The following is a 16,400-nucleotide window of genomic DNA, read 5'->3' as shown; positions in this document are numbered from 1 at the left end:
AAACTCACTGAGTGCTTAAGCAGGACTATAAATACCCTCTATTCAATTCAAGTCTGTTTCGGGTGCCAAACTTAGGAAACACTTTCCGGTTGCCAAGCTGTTTGGGTTTCCAAAGTTTGTATAGGAGATTATGAACCACTCTAAGTAGATTTGGTGCCCATTAAGAGATTTAATATATCTACTAATGTGAAGCAGGGCCATTTCACAATTAATTTACACCATTTCAAATCTCATTTGTGCTTTTCATAGTTATTGTCTGTATTCAAATGTAGCCCATATCGAAGGGGTGAGAAAGTGAAGTCTTAGAGAAGCAAAAAGAGGTTATACAAATTAACACTGCATCACCCACCTGCCACAAGCCCAAAATGCCATTCCATTTCAGTCCCTTTCTCATTTTACAGGGAAAATAATATTTCCTTCATTCCTTTCTCTGATTCTTCATGCAGAGATAGTCACTAAAGTGCTTCGCTTCCTGCTAAAAACCTTTCTTAATGCCTGACTACCCCAATTTACCTGTAGGGCAAAGTAGTCCAGAGCCACTCCTGACAGATAGCTCCTCATTGTTATTCTTTGAGTCAGAACCAATAGCTTAGACCAGCCAGCAAGAGGCAGGGAAAAGGTTTTTCTCTCTCTTTTTTTTTTTTTTTTTTTTGCCACTGAGGTGCTTCATCATAACATTGGTAGCTCAACAGCCTTTTCTTTGACTGCAATTTCCTTACCTGAACTCTGACCTTTTCAGCTTCACTCCCCGGCGAGTTAAGGACCCTGATCCAGGAGGCAAAGGAAATGAAGTGGCCCTTCGTGCCTGAAAAGTGGCAGTACAAACAAGCCGTGGGCCCAGAGGACAAAACAAACCTGAAGGATGTGATTGGCGCCGGGTTGCAGCAGTTACTGGTAGGAAGAGCCACACCACCTGTTCCTCTGACATCCCTAAGTGAGGCATTTAGACTTTAAGTGGTCTAATAGATTAAATGTCTTTGAAGCACAAGACAGCCCCCTATCCTTATGGTCAAGTCTGCCAGATTGACTAATGTACGGGAAATAGCTGTTTGAAAAGCATTGCTAGCCCATAAGATCTTGTGTTGGTTGTAAAGCCAAATCCAGTAAAAGTGAAGAGTGGTCAGAGGGTCTAACATGAACCATGTCATCTTGAAATATCCTTGGTGGGCCAGAGAAGCAGGTTTGATTTCACCATTCCTCACAGCATTTTAATCTTGAAATGCTACTTTCTGAAAGTTGGGTAGCTTAAAAAAATAAATGCACCATTGTTTCATCAGCGTGACTTGCTGTCTAAGCTATTGAAGTCTGGCATATTCCTTCCCTGAGTCCCACTTAGGGTCCTGTTCACTTTCTTACATCCTGAAGATTAAGGCTGTTCAGGAAGCATCAGGTCAAAGTCATTGACGTGCTTATTTCTCAACTCATTTATCGGAAATTACTTGAACTGGTACCTCTCTGCCAGATAGTAGAGGGCCTGAGGAGTAGCACAGGAACTCAGATTGCAGCTCAGGATTCAGGCTCTGGTTCTGGGGACGACATAGGGAGTACCATTTTCCTTTTTGATAGTGTTGCTTTTTACCCACATTCTCTCAGATGATTGTCAAGGAAGAAAGATTGCTAGTTTATATGTATCTTTTCTCAAATAAAAAATACATTCGTCTGGAGATCAGGCATGATTTCCAGCATGATCTCAAGCATGGCAACATCCTAAAATTTTTACTTTATTGGTTTACATAAGATTGTATTTTTGAGTCATCCCAAAATAAATATATAGGCATTGTCTTTGCCCATTCAAGCAAAAATCTAGGAAAGAACCTCTGATCTATAGACACACAAAAGTATCGTTAGAGACTTAATAGAAACAGTAAAACCCCACCTCTCTCATCCTCTTAAAAACAAACAAAACGGGTTAAGCAGACTGGGGATTGCAAGTAAAGGAAAGTGAATACTTAAAAAGAACGCAATGGTGAGCCAGGGGTTTTAAATAAATGTGGTCAGTGTCAGTGTAAAAGTAGAATAAAATAATAGCTATAACTTATATGTCACTATAGAGTTTACAAAGTGCTTGCACATGCATCATTGCATTTAATTCTAAATGCCTTAGAGTGATTCAGATGCTCTTTGACTTATAATGCAGTTGCCCCCAATAAATTCATCATAAGTTGGCAATACAATAAGTCAAAATATTACACATTAAAATGCATTTAATACCTAACCTACTAAACATCATAGCTTAGCTTAGCCTACCTTAAGCAAGCTCAGAGCACTTACGTTAGTGTACAGTAGGGCAAAATCATCTAATACAAAGCCTATTTTATAACAAAGTATTGAATATTTTGTGTAATTTAGTGAATACTGTGCTGAAAGTGAAAAACAGAATGGTTGTATTCTACTAAATGTATATTGCTTTCACACCATTGTAAAATTAAAAAATCATAAGTTGAACCATTATAAGTTGGGGATCTCCTGTATTACCATTATCATCCCTCTTTTATGAACAAGGACATTAAGGTGCAGAGAGATTAATTTGCCTAGGGGAGCGGGCCAGTAAGTGGTGAAATTATGACTTACAGCCTTCTCCTTCATCCAACTCCAATTCTCCGTCAGGAAGCACCAGGTGAAGAGCTTGAAAGCACAGGTAGAAGCCATGAGATCTGCTTATTGTATCTAAAGCAAGCTGTAGGCCATCCAGTAAAACTTTCTGCAATGACGATGGAAATGTTCTACAGCTGTGCTGTTCAATATGGTAGCCACTAGCCACAGATGGCTCTCGAGCACTTGAAATGTGGTGAATGGGACTGAAGAACTGAATTTTTAATTTTATCTATTTTTTATTCATTTCTATGTAAATAGTCACGTGTGGCCAGGGCTGCCATTTTATTGGACAGTGCAGCTCTAAAGCAGTGGCTATGAATGTGAGACCTCCAGACAACAGATGAGCATCACCTGAAAACTGGTCAGAAATTCAAATTCTTAGGCCTAAATCAAAAACTCTTACTGAATCAAACACCCTAAGGATGGGAGTCCAGCAGTCAGCATTAGACAAGCCCTCCAGATGATTCCAGTGGACCCTCTGACCACTCTTCACTTTTACTGGATCTGTGCTAAAGTTTGAGAACCACTGCTCTGCAGGGAAAAGTAGAGTGACGAGCACAGGGGAAAGGCAGAGAGACTGAATGGGGATAGAGTGGAGACGGGTAAGGTAAGAAGTAGGGAGAATCCAGTGAGAAGACTGTAGGAGACCAACCCAAGAAAAAAATCTCCTTTCCAAAAATTCCCTTGTGGAATTAGCCTAATGGCATATGAGGCCTTTGCAAACCTTCCAAGGAAGGCGAGAGCAAATCAACCTCGCAGAGGGAGCGACTCCTACTTTGAGGTTTCGGTTTAGCAGGTTTCCCTGACTTTTGAACACGAACACAGGCTGAGTGCTGGAGATGTGGCACATCACTATAACCGGGGTTTTACTCCCCTCGCTCCATCCTGCAATCACCAGACCCCTCCACCCCTGCATTTAAAGCTGGTAGTGACGTTAGCTTAAAAACTTTTGTTTTTAAACATTTAAGTCTTGCTGTATTGGGGGTTTAATGTGAGTTGGAAAACAAGCTGCTCATAGTTGGTAGACTGTTTTAAGAGCCCACTTACAATACCTCCTGCTATGCCTCTCTGTACCACACAAATTTCACAACTGGAGAAATAGAGGCATAGGGAATTTAAGAAATTTGAGCCCAGTTCACAAGGTCACTCAGTAGCAGCTCTAACGGGCTATCTATTAGGCCGTCTTTAGTCTCTAATAAATTTAATCTGGTAGCTTTTTGAACTCTGAGCATCATTTTCTTTAGCTTGCCCAGCAAGCTATAAATTAAGCACCCACACCTCCTAATGACTTTTAGGATGTTCTCCTATTGTGCCAAACCCCGAGTGCACACTTGTCTAATTTGCTCCCCTAGGCAAATTAATCTCTCTGCACCTTAATGTCCTTGTTCATAAAAGAGGGATGATAATGGTAATACAGGAGATCCCCAACTTATAATGGTTCAACTTATGATTTTTTAATTTTTAAACCACTGTTTTGTAAATATGGGGAACCATAGCACCCTGTGAGTCAGGCTTTCCGAAAGTCTCTCTATTTTTAATATCTTAGATTATTAAAAATAGTTTGAATAAATTCCATCCTTTGTTTTTGTTTCATTATATCTCAATCTGGTCAATTTCAATGTTAGTGTTTATCAGAGCTGGATGATCATATTTTAATAACTAATTGTGAAATTCCACTCTCACTTAAAAAAGGTTACCAAGTTTGTCTTTTCATGTTTTCTCTCTTGTTAGAGTTTATTCATAAATATAAACTTTTCATGATTTTTTTTTTTACCTGGAAATGAATCCTTCCCGTACAATGTTTCTCCTCTGTTTTTAATATTAGCATTGTACTTAGAGCATAAACACTGTGTTTTTAATTCCACAAATAACAGATCGAAGTTGAGCACAGAATGCTTTAGTAAAAGGCAAGTCAGAAACAACTGTTTTCCACAGTTCACCAGTTGGTAAAATTAAGAGTCATTTATAATGTTATTCTCTTGGGCTGAACTTAACCAAGAAAAATGATACATGTTTTGTGTTTTGCTTTCTGGTCTCCACTGTGTTTCCATTTCCGCCCTCCCCAGTGCTCTCCTCCCCTCCTCCCCGACTCTCCAATCCCTTTTCCTTTGGTGTGTGGCCACAGACAGAAATTTATGGCAGGGGCCAACCTCCTTTACACTCCACACAAAGCTTGCTGACTTGAGAGAGTTTGTCTGCGCTCTCCCAGAAGAAACACCTGCAGTACGCCCCCTGAGAAACGTGAAGAGATGTGAGATTAATGTGGCTGTAATAGCTGGGCAGTGTTTTGGGTATTATGCCCTCTCCCCAGGTAGATGGGTCTTTTCCGAGATGATACCAATTATTTATTGCTGAAACATCTGTTGATAACTGCAGCTGCCCTTGTAAAACAAAGCATATCACGGGGTCACAGGCTACAGGGACCTAAAATCCTACCTCATGCTAGTTTCGGTCTATTCAGCAACACCCTCGAGTCCATGGGTTACCATCATCTTTAATGTCTCATCGTGCCGTAGAAAATACTTTGTAAACACCGAGCTGCCCTGCCCTACAGGCTTTGAAGTATTATTTCATCTTCATCGGTAATTTATATTCCAGTGCCATTGTACTGTGGGAAAGAGAGGGGGAACCTTTTTTGTTTTCCATTTAATTGTATATCGCCTGACACTTTGACCTGTATTATTAGTATTAGTCAGAAAAAGGATTTTCTCCCTCTCTTATTTAAAAATAAAATTTCAAGGGAAAGTAAGCGCTCCTTCAGCTCTTTTCACTCAAAACAATGTTTACACTCTGAGAGGGAAAGATGAAAAGCATGAGCAACTTTTTTCAAGTGTCGGAGAAGGGCATTTCAGTCTGTGAAAGAGAACAGTAAGGCCCTTATAAATATCATTCAGCAGAACCTTTGATGGATTTTTCAAAAAGTATTGAAGGCATTTAGTGTTAGCTTCTGTTTAGCTCAGCTTTGGGCCATGGCGGTGGCGTGCTAGCTAGGAAAACCCGTAGAATGCTAACTTGCTGCTGAGATACCGGGGAAGGACTCAGTGTGGATGCCACCTTGGGAAATTTTTTTTTTTTCTGTAGGTTTTACTCTTCTAAACAACAACAAAAAAATGGCTAATGAATTAAAAGAAAATTTGAAAGTAAAGCTTTCAAAAGGTAGAGTAAAGGCTGTGTTTGGATTTGCAAGTGGGAACAGATTGGGCTGCAAGGCCAAGAGCTGTGTGGTGGTCCCTGAGTTTCAACATCCCCTGCACAGCTTTGGGGGTCCTGATGCTGGAGGGAGACTGGCCTATTTCTGTGGAGGGAGGGACCTGCTCTCAGTCAGCCCTGGATGTGCTGTGATGCTCACTCACAGAGATACGAGATAATTTTTGTAGGTTGGCACTACAAGCACAGTCTGAGGATGTGAAGCAGGCTCAGAAGGAGGATATTTATTTTTCCATGTCCTTTTCAACTCTACAACCATGAAAAATGGGTAATCTGATAGCCCTGATGCTGTAAATATTTTTGGAAAATATCTGTGGTGCCTTGGAGTGATTTTCGTTTTTTTGAGATGAAGTCTCGTTCTTGTCCCCCAGGCTGGAGTGCAGTGGTGAGATCTCGGCTTACTGCAACCTCCGCCTCCTGGGTTCAAGCGATTCTCCCACCTCAACCTCCCGAGTAGCTGGGATTACAGGCATGAGTCACCACTCCCAGCTAATTTTTGTACTTTTAGTAGAGACAGGGGTTTCACCATGTTGGTCAGGCTGGTCTCGAACTCCCGACATCAGTGATCCACCTGCCTTGGCCTCCCAAAGTTCTGGGATTACAGGCATGAGCCACCACACCCAGCCCCTTGGAGTGATTTGAAGAGACACCGTAATAATAATAATAATAATAATAATAATAAGTGTTTAGTTGTTTCCTTATGCTATTCTATGGAAAACCCCTGTGGATGAATACATTTGATCAATTTAGTTCCAAGAACTTTTTTAACTTTTAAGTTCAGGGGTACACATGCAGGTTTGTTACATAGGTAAACTTGTGTCACAGGGGTTTGCTGTACAGAGCATTTTATCACTCAGGTACTAAGCCTATTACCCATTAGTTACTTTTCCTGATCGTCTCTCTCCTCCCATCATCTACCTTCTGATAGGCCCCAGTGTGTCTTGTTCCCTTCCAAGTGTCCATGAGTTCTTATCATTTAGCTCCCACTTATAAGTGAGAACATGCGGTATTTGGTTTTCTGTTCCTATGTTAGTTTGCTAAGGATCACGGCCTCCAGCTCCATCTCTGTTCTTGCAACAGACATGATCTCGTTCCTTTTCATGGCTGCATAGTCAGAATATTTTTTCTGATATGCCTCTTCATATTCTCTTGGTGCCTTTGACTTGTGGATATTTTTATGTTTGAACTACTTAAGATATGACGGGGTGAAATTTAAAACATGAATAAACATAAATAAATATAAGAGTTAGTCATCGCAAGATTGCAAAAAAATGCTTTAAAAATGCCTAGTGTGACTAAAATGTGAGCTCAGGGGGTGGAGGAGAGACTTTAGCAAAAGAAACCGAAGTATGAATGTATTAGGAAATGAAATATCAAGTTAAACAAAGTTATGGAAGCAATAAAATTCCCTCCACAAATAAGCTCTCAGTTAAAGATGTAAAAACTAATTTTAGAATATTTATTCTAGGTGCTAGTTTTTATATTAGTAATAGAGAATTCAAAAGCAGTAACAGGTGCTGTTTGGATTATGATTCTTTCAGCAACTGATCTTCTCAAGCGGATCTTTCATCTTATGTGCTTTGGAGCTTTAATAGCAGAAATCTTTTTCATCAGAATGCAAACACACACACACACACACACACACACATACACAAAGTGAAGATAAACTATGCATTCATTCATTCAGCATATGCCAGACGTTTGATAGAACACTGAGAGAAATGTAGAAGAAATAGAAGACCCAGTGCATGTCCTGGAAAACTACAAGAATGAAGAGAGAAGGCAACCCTTGTGAAAGTCCTGCTCATTAGAATGGTTCTTCCCATGTGTTGACCTAATATGTCGTAGTTGCTCAATCTGTGTTCTTTCAGCTATGACCACAGAATGGTCTTAAAGAGACATGTTATAATTCCCTTTTCACAATTAAGAAAATTAATGCTCAGAGAAGTTAATTAACTTGTTGAAAGTCACAGTTTGGATTCCCTGTGTTTCTATGGACAGCTCTGTTCTTTCCATTCAGGAGAGCCATGCTGGCTTTTTTTTTTTTTTTTTTTTTTTCTGAGAGGGAGTTTCACTCTTGTCGCCCAGACTGGGGTGTAATGCTGCCATCTCGGCTCACTGCAACTTCCACCCCCGGGTTCAAGCGATTCTCCTGCCTCAGCCTCCTGAGTAGCTGGGATTACAGTTGCCTGCCACCATGCCCAACTAATTTTTGTATCTTTTTTTTTTTTTGAGAGGGAGTTTTGCTCTTGTTGCGAAGGCTGAACGATCTCGGCTCATTGCAACCTCCACCTCCTGGGTTCAAGTGATTCTCCTGCCTCAGCCTCCTGAGTAGCTGGGATTACAGGCGTTAGCCACCACACCCAGCTAATTTTGTATTTTTAGTAGCCACAAAGTTTCACCATGTTTGTCAGGCTGACTCTCTAACTCCTGACCTCAGGTGATCTGCATGCCTCGGCCTCCCAAAGTGCTGGCATTACAGGCATGAGCCACTGTCCCCAGTCTATGCTTGCTTTTAAGATGCTGAGATACCAGAGGTTGGTCACAGCCATGGCCAGGGGCCTTGATTATTCCTACTCTTGCCCTGACTACTTCAGGAACCTCTGGATCTTGCCATGATCTGAAACCCTAAGTTTGTCTCAGAAAGAACCCTGATCCAGCCAAATGCCTGGTGTTTCTGAGGCTGCAACAATTGTGTTTTGTTCAGGTCCCCTAGATAAGATAGCTGATCAGGAAAATGGAGTATGAGGAAGGGAGCTGAGCTACTTGTCAAAGGCAGAACAAACAGCATGTGGTGACCGGTTGGACAGTCAGGGTGGGCACTAAGGATAGGATTTCAGTCTCAGGATGGGCAGGGCAGTGATGCCTTTACCTGAGACAGAGCACAGGACGGGAGGCTGGTGTGTGCCTCTTGGATGTCTTACAGATAGCTCGAACTCAAAGTCCTTCTCTTCCCTCCTCTCAGATAAGGTCCTCTTTCAGGGTCCAGTAGCATAAGCTGGGAACTTCAAGGTCATTCTTGTCAACTTCCTCTCACTTGCCTGACATACCTACTCCATCACCAAGCTTAGCAGGTCTCACTTTCTAAATCTCTCCCCAGTTTCCCCTCCAGCCTATCACTACTCCTGTTTCAGCTGCAGCTATGTGTCACGTGGGCTCCTGCCACTGCTTCCTGCATAGCCTCCTTGCTCCATCCCCTACATCTCTTCTCCATGCACAGAGGTGTTTGTGCAAACTACAACTCTAGTCTGTCACCCCAATATGCCTAGGAATGCAAAACTCTGTGAGGAGGCCCACAGGCCCTGCGAGGCACAGTCCTTCCCTTGGCTGCCCCTGCTCCACCATCTCCGTCTCATGGCCTCTTTTCAGTCCACAGTCTCACCGGGATTCTTCCAAGCACGTGGCTGTTCTCCATTCCCAAGACAATCTTCCTTCCCTCCTTTGCCTGATTAATTTCTGCGTATCTCTCCCTTCTCAGCTCACGTCTCAGTTCTTCAGGGAAGCAAGCCTTCCCTGATCTCTGTGAGTAATCAAAATTCCCCGATATAGGCTTTGCTATGAGACACCACTTTTGTAGAGCTCTTCAAAGTTGCAGTTTACATTTGTTTATGGGGTTTCTTTTATTCCTGTCTCTCTCTCCCACTAGCTACAAGCTCCATGAGGACAGGGCCTTATCTGTGTTCACCATTATATCCCTGACACTTAAAATGCATACCTTCAATGAACACCCTTGGATGAGTGGAGGGATGGATGGATGGATGGATGGATGGAATAATATTAATGCTATTTGAAAAACATGGTGTTTCATATGGATGTGTGGTGGTATAGATATGAGGCTGCCCCATGCGTGGCCCACAGCCAGACAATTGTCTGGGTAATGATCAGGAGGATAATGCCTGTGTATCTCTCAGGGACGGAAGGCATTTAAGTAAATGCCTTAAATGCTTTCTGATATAGAAATGAAATAGCACCTGAAGAAGATAATGTTATTTGTTGTGCATATTATAAATTGGAGTGGGGAGCTTCTGAGTTTGGGGAGTACACTGAACTGCCAAGGAAAGAATGATCATGTGAGGTCCTGCGTAAATGTTAGGCTTGAGAGAAGCAGAAAGAGGAAGCATATCTAAGAGACATCATGAAAAACCACCTGAGGGATATCATGATTCATGGAATGAGCTAGACTGAGGTAGATTGTATTATTGTTCCCATGTATTTGCTGTTGCCATGTGACTTGCATGCCTTCCTCTGAAAGGAATATACCTTCCCATGGAGATGCTAGGCTTGGCCCTCACGACCTGTCTTAGCCTATGAAATGTAACTGGAACTGACACATGCCAGTCCCAGGCAGATTTATGAGCCATTCTGTCATTCAGCAATTGGAAGATTTCCTTTGCGTTGTGAACAAGGTAGGGGCTACTCCCTCAACCTGCGAAGAGCAACAAATGTGGAAGAGTCTGTGTGTTACAGCCAAACAGCAGGTCACAAAAGATATGGACAAAAACTGCTAAAACAACTTTGTCACTAAAGGCAATTAAATTTTAGGATTATCACAGTCTTACCATGTATCAGGGGTTGAATTTCCTACCCCCTCAAAAGATGCGTTAAAGTCTTACCGCTCAGTGCCTCAGAATGTGACTTTATTTGAAAATAGGGTCACTGTAGATATAATTAATTAAGTTAAAATGAGGTCATACTGGAGTAGGTGAGCCCTTAAGCCAATGTGACTGATGGCCTTGTGAGAAGACCTGGGGACATAGGGCAAATGCTGTGATGATAGAGGCAGAGATTGGATCTATGCCGCTCCAGGCCAAGGAGCACAAGGGTTGCTGGCAACATCAGAAGCGAAATGAAAGGCATGGAACAGACACTCCTCTTAGAAAGAGCATGACCTCGCTGACACCTTGATTTCAGACTTCCAGCCTCCAGAAGTGAGGAACGATATATCTATATTGTTTTAAGTCACCCAGTTTATGGCTACCTCTGGAAACTAACATACCAAGTGTATATGTGTAAGACAAAGCAGCAAGAAAGCTCTCAAATGACTTCTAGATTCTTAGTATGCAAGCCTGTGTCTCTATAGAACAGAAGGCAAAATAAACCCCAATCCAAAGGAAAAAACAGAATTTATTCAATGGACTATTTCAACAAAAATGCTATTTTTTTATTTTTTTGAGGCAGAGTCTTGCTCTTTCACCAGGCGCCAGGCTAGAGTGCAGTGGAGCAATCTCGGTTCGCTGCAATCTCTGCTTCCTGGGTTCAAACAATTCTTCCGCCTCAGCCTCCCGAGTAGCTAGGACTACAGGTGCGCACCACCACACCCAGCTAATTTTTGTATTTTTTAGTAGAGACAGGGTTTCCCCATGTTGACCAGGATGGTCTTGATCTCTTGACCTCATGAGCCGCCTGCTCGGCCTACCAAAGTGCTGGGATTACAGGCGTGAGCTACCACGCCTGGCCAGCAAAAATATTTTTAAAAGGAAACGAAGAATAAGCTCTGCTATCTAACAAATTATTTTATTCTTAAACGTAACTAGAGAAAATAGATTGGGAAAAAATATATCACTCTTCCCACTTCATCAGTTTGTGGTCCATAGTACAGTCAAAAGCCCACTAAATATCTCCATTTGGATGTCTCAGATATCTCAAATTCAATAGGTCCAAAAGTGAACTCAGCGTCTCTCAACTCTTCTCCCTCCAACCAACCAAACTTCATCCTCCCTCCGTGATCACCGTGTCGGTAAATGGCACTACAAACCACCCAGTTCCCCAAACCAAGACCTGGACTTTATCTTCCCCCCAACCCTCATATCTCATTTGTTACCAAACTCTAATAATTATCTTCTTAGATGTCTCTCAAATACATCTTCCTTTCCCTAATCGTACTGTGACTATTTGGTTCGGAGCATATCATCTCTTTCTTAGAATATTATTATTATTAGGCTAGTGCAAATATAATTAGGGTTTTTGCAATTAAAAGTAATTTAATTTATTTGAGACAAGGTCTGTCTCTTTTGCCAGGCTGCAGTGCAGTGCAGTGGTACAATTTTGGCTCATTGTAACCTCTGCTTCCCAGGCTCAAGCCAGTCTCCCACTTCAGCCTCCCAAGTAGCTGGGACCATGGGACCATAGGTGCGTGTCACCATGCCTGGTTAATTTTTTAATTTTTTGTAAATATGGGTTTTTGCCATGCTTCCCGGGCTGATCTCAAACTCCTGAGGTCAAGTAATCCACCTGCCTAGGCCTCCCAAAGTGCTGGGATTACAGGCATGAACCACTGCACTTGGCCTTCTTTCCTAAATTATATCCAACTCCTTTCCCTAACTGTGGTCACATTCCCTGTATCTGTAAGAATGGGAAGGTCATGCTACAGACAGATTAAAAAAAAAAAACACACACACACATACACACACACAAACATTCAGGGACTGAAAGCAAAAGGTTTATTCTAGTGTCTTGCTACATGTCCATCTCAGGTCACTGGAAGACTCTGTTTATGTCAGTCTCCTCAGGAGCCCGGATTGACGAAATACCTATCATCTAGAATATGGCTGACTGCCATTGCAGGAGGAAGCAGAAATAAGGAATTGCACGCTGGGTTTTAAATGCAATTAATCTAACAGATATGACCATTGGCCAAGAGAAGCCATGTGGTCACGCTTCTTTTCAAGAAGCCAAAGAAATACAATCCACCATGTGCCCAGAAGGAGAAGACCCAGAAGTATATTGGCGAATAGGCTGCCGTGGTCTGCTAGCTTCTCTCCACAATGCAACCGACACATCTTTCCAGAATAGCAAGCTGGCATTCCTTTCTGCTTAAGTTTGAGCGGTAGGAAAAAATCTCAACTAATGAAAAGAAAATCACAAAACAAAAACTAGAAAACCATGTAGATCTTACAAAAGTACCTGATACTAATCCTCAACAAGAAAATCTTCTAAATAAGTTTAGGTGAACATTTTCATTAAAGTGGTGAGAATACTAGTTACTTTTATTCTTTATACTCTTTTGATTCTTTACAATAAACATTGCTTACCATTATAATAAAGGAAGGGAAGAGAGAGAGAGAGAAAGGAGGATTCTTGAACAGTTGTTCTTAAATCTAGACAAGATTAAATGTTCAAAAACATAAATTTCTCACCACTTTTCTAAGAGCAAGTATAAATACTGAAGTGCACACATCTTAACAATGAAGAGCCTAACGTTATTAATTAAGTAACTCAGGTATGCATCTTCTCACCAAATAAAGTAAGAATTTAAAATGCAATGTTATTCTTTGCAAGCCTTTTCCCACTTGGCGGCCTGCTATAAGCTGAGTATCATTATTCTTCTGTTTTTTTTTTTAGATAATTTTAGCATGGTGTACACACACACATACACGTGTGAAATATATATACTGTATATATAATTGGCATTGAGTACAAGTTACTTCTCCATCAAATGATAGGACATCAAAGCTGGAGAGAAATTCATAGGTCCTCTATTTCAAGCCCATTGTTGGGTAGGAGGGGAAACAAATCCAAAGAGAATGAGAAGAGGCTCGTCTCGGGTCACACAACCAGTCGGTGAAAATGGCAGGACCACCGCAGCCAGGTGTCCTACTCCTAAATGTGGTGTTTTCTCCCTGAATCTACATGACTGCCTGGCTAGGCAGGCTGTTGTAGGGCTGGGGCAGCCTGGCCCTTGTTGCGCTCCTTTTCTCTCTGCTGCCCCATAGCTTGCCCCTCTGCCCCTTTTTGTTAATGTGATTTGACTATTTTATTCTGAGCAGAATTAATTAAAACAGAAATTGTATAATTTTTAATAATCAACATTTAAAACTTGAATTTCCTTCACTGAACATTAGAGTTCCTGTTTTGAAAAGAAGCCAGATAAAAAATTTGGATGCTTCAGAAATAAATTTTATTTAATAAGTGAAAATTAGGTGCCAAGAGAATGGAGCTTTGAGAGGACAAATATTAGCCCCAAGGCCTATGTATTTTCAGACTTTAAGATAGAGTCTGATTAAAATCACCAAGGATTTAAACCCTGCTCTAAAACTCTGCCAAAAACTGCCCTTTTAATATAGTACTTTCAAGTTTCAATGGAAGATAAATTAAAATAGTGGCTTGTCCTTAAAATTCTACCAAGAAACTTTGGTTGCCACAGAATCAGGCATGCAAGTTATCCCTTTGATGAGACTAAATCTATGGCATGAATTTCATGTCTCCCCGTAATGAGGCCTGAAGGCTGAGCCAAGTCCTGAAGGAGTTGATTTGACTAAGACAAATGGGCTGAGCAACCCAGCTCAAAATGCTGGCAGAAAATGAACAGGTTCAAGTGTTGGCCAGTCAAAAGAAAGTGATGACCTGCAGAAAATAAATTCTAGGGATGTGTTCATTCCTTTCTGACAGCAAATATGAAAAACATCACCTCCCAAATCTTATACATTAAGTAAATGAGTAGCTGAAATAATATTATGTCCATATATCTGACAGTGTTTATATGAGGTTGAACCATATGAAAGTGTCACCTTTGTATGCAACAAATGTCAAACACCGACAATTTCATATGATTCAATGTGATATATTCTTCGCAGCATGTAATCTTGATGACAGTCCTGCAAAGTGAAACTTATTATATCCATCTTGCAGATGAGATGATTGACTCAGAGAGCCCGAGAGACATTTCCAAGCCACGTCATCAAGTATAGTTCAGTAGGGATATGCCTTCATCCCACTCTTCCATCATGTGTAATCACCTGCCTGCTTCATAAAGAAAAATTATCTCACTAATAAGGGCAAAACCCAAGAATTTTTAAGCTTGACAGATTCATGGATTTTGAATCAGTACTTTCTTTCATTAAATATATTTGTACAACACAAAAGAAGTTTGCTATTATACCATGATTCTATCCATTTGAATCAATTGTCTTTAAAAAATATTTATTGCTCATCTCATCAGTAGAAACTTTTAAACAGGCACCATGTTATACATTTTTAAATTTAACGATATGCATGTACTGTGCATTACTATGTATATAGATTTCTGTAGAATAGAAATTTAAGAGGAATGAGACAAAGATTAAATAAATATTTTAAAACAAATTTTAAAGTTGCAATATTGGTATGAGAACCTTTTTGTTCATGTTAAAATTGTAATTTACTATGTTTAGTTTTAAAAATCTTGGCTTAGTCCTCTGCTTTGAAGATGTAGTTAGAACTGTTTATTTTAATGCTTGGTTTTAATGACTGTCACAGTTGAAAAAATTATGTGTCAAAGATGTATAGACCCAAATAGAAATGGTCAGCTATGATTACGAATTCACATCACTCACATTTCAATCCGTCTACCAGTTATGAGGCATCATTTGTTGAACTGCAGTTAGCAAAATTCTGCCTTCCCTAGTATTCATTGCATGTTTCTGCAAGTTAATCAGAGGATATTACTCTTTTAACAAAGGGGTGTGAAAAATCCACTCAAACTCTTCATTTGGAAGATTTTTTAAACAGGTTAAAATTTTCTTAGTTGTCATGTTTCCTTAAGAAAGAAAGAAAAAATTCTCATGTGTGTGTTTTAAAATATGTAATATATTATTTTTAGTACCTAAATCACAATGAAGAAAATATTTCCAGCCCTCGTTATTTGATAGATATTTTTCAGAATACCTGTTGCAGAGCACACTGTTGTCAGCCACTTGTCATCACAGAACAGGCTGACAAAAAAAAGCCTTTCAGAAAAGAAAACTGTTTAAGCTCCATATCTGGCCATTCTCTAAAGAACTTTGCCTGAAGATTTTTATAGTATTTCCACCTCTCATTATGAATTATTCCAAAGTATCTATGATTTGTGATAATAGAAACTGTAAACCTACTTACCAACTATATAAACTGCAATACAATTTCTACAGTGAAAACCATCCAATGAGAGAGTTCCCGTCATCTGCTCCTCCAGGATGAGGCATGATCATGCACCATCTGTGCTGAGTAACCATCCAACACAACAGAGTAAGGGACTTATGTCAATTCACTTTTTTAAATGTTAGTGAAGCTTCAATAGCAAAGACTTAGAACCAACCCAAATGCCCATCAACGATGGACTAGATAAAGAAAATATGATGCATATACACCATGGACTATTATGCAGCCATAAAAAAGGATGAGTTCGTGTTCTTTGCAGGGACATGGATGAAACTGGAAGCCATCGTTCTCAGAAAACTAACACAAGAACAGAAATCTAAACACCATATGTTCTCACTAATAAGTGGGAGTTGAACAATGAGAACACATGGACACAGGGAGGGAAACATCACACACCAGGGACTGTTGGGGGGCAGGGGACTAGAGGAGGGATAGCATTAGGAGAAATACCTAATGTAGATGACAGGGTGATGGATGCAGCAAACCAGCATGGCACGTGTATAACTCTGTAACAAACCTGCACATTCTGCATGTGTACCCCAGAACTTAAAGTATAATAAATAAGTTTTTAAAAGTTAGTGAAGCTTAATTCCTTTTTTATTGGTAAATTTCAATGGAAACTTTTAGAATTTTCTTTATATTTTGAGATCTCAGAGACTGATTTCATAACCTCACCCTCAATCCACTGTCAAAACAATACATTA

General features: G+C 40.4%; 1 protein-coding gene across 11 annotated transcripts in view; it reads left to right on the top strand.

The window, feature by feature from the left end:
• The window catches only part of ALPK1 (alpha kinase 1), a 157,271-nt gene that overhangs the window by 88,920 nt on the left and 51,951 nt on the right, over positions 1-16,400 (top strand). For 9 of the 11 annotated variants that reach the window (XM_064383990.1, XM_021676391.2, XM_064383989.1 and 6 more), the window contains one exon: positions 740-894. In XM_064383990.1, the coding sequence (XP_064240060.1) occupies positions 740-894 (155 nt within the window). Of the gene's footprint in view, positions 1-739; positions 895-16,400 lie in introns of those variants that run through there. The other 2 variants (XM_064383994.1, XM_064383995.1) reach the window with 2 other exon arrangements.

Source organism: Aotus nancymaae, unplaced genomic scaffold (assembly GCF_030222135.1).
Source record: "Aotus nancymaae isolate 86718 unplaced genomic scaffold, 86718_ANA_hifiasm-v0.15.2.pri h1tg000033l, whole genome shotgun sequence".
In the NCBI taxonomy this organism is placed as follows: Eukaryota; Metazoa; Chordata; class Mammalia; order Primates; family Aotidae; genus Aotus; species Aotus nancymaae.
Note: the sequence above shows the minus strand (reverse complement) of the source record. Positions and strands in the feature narration are given on the sequence as shown.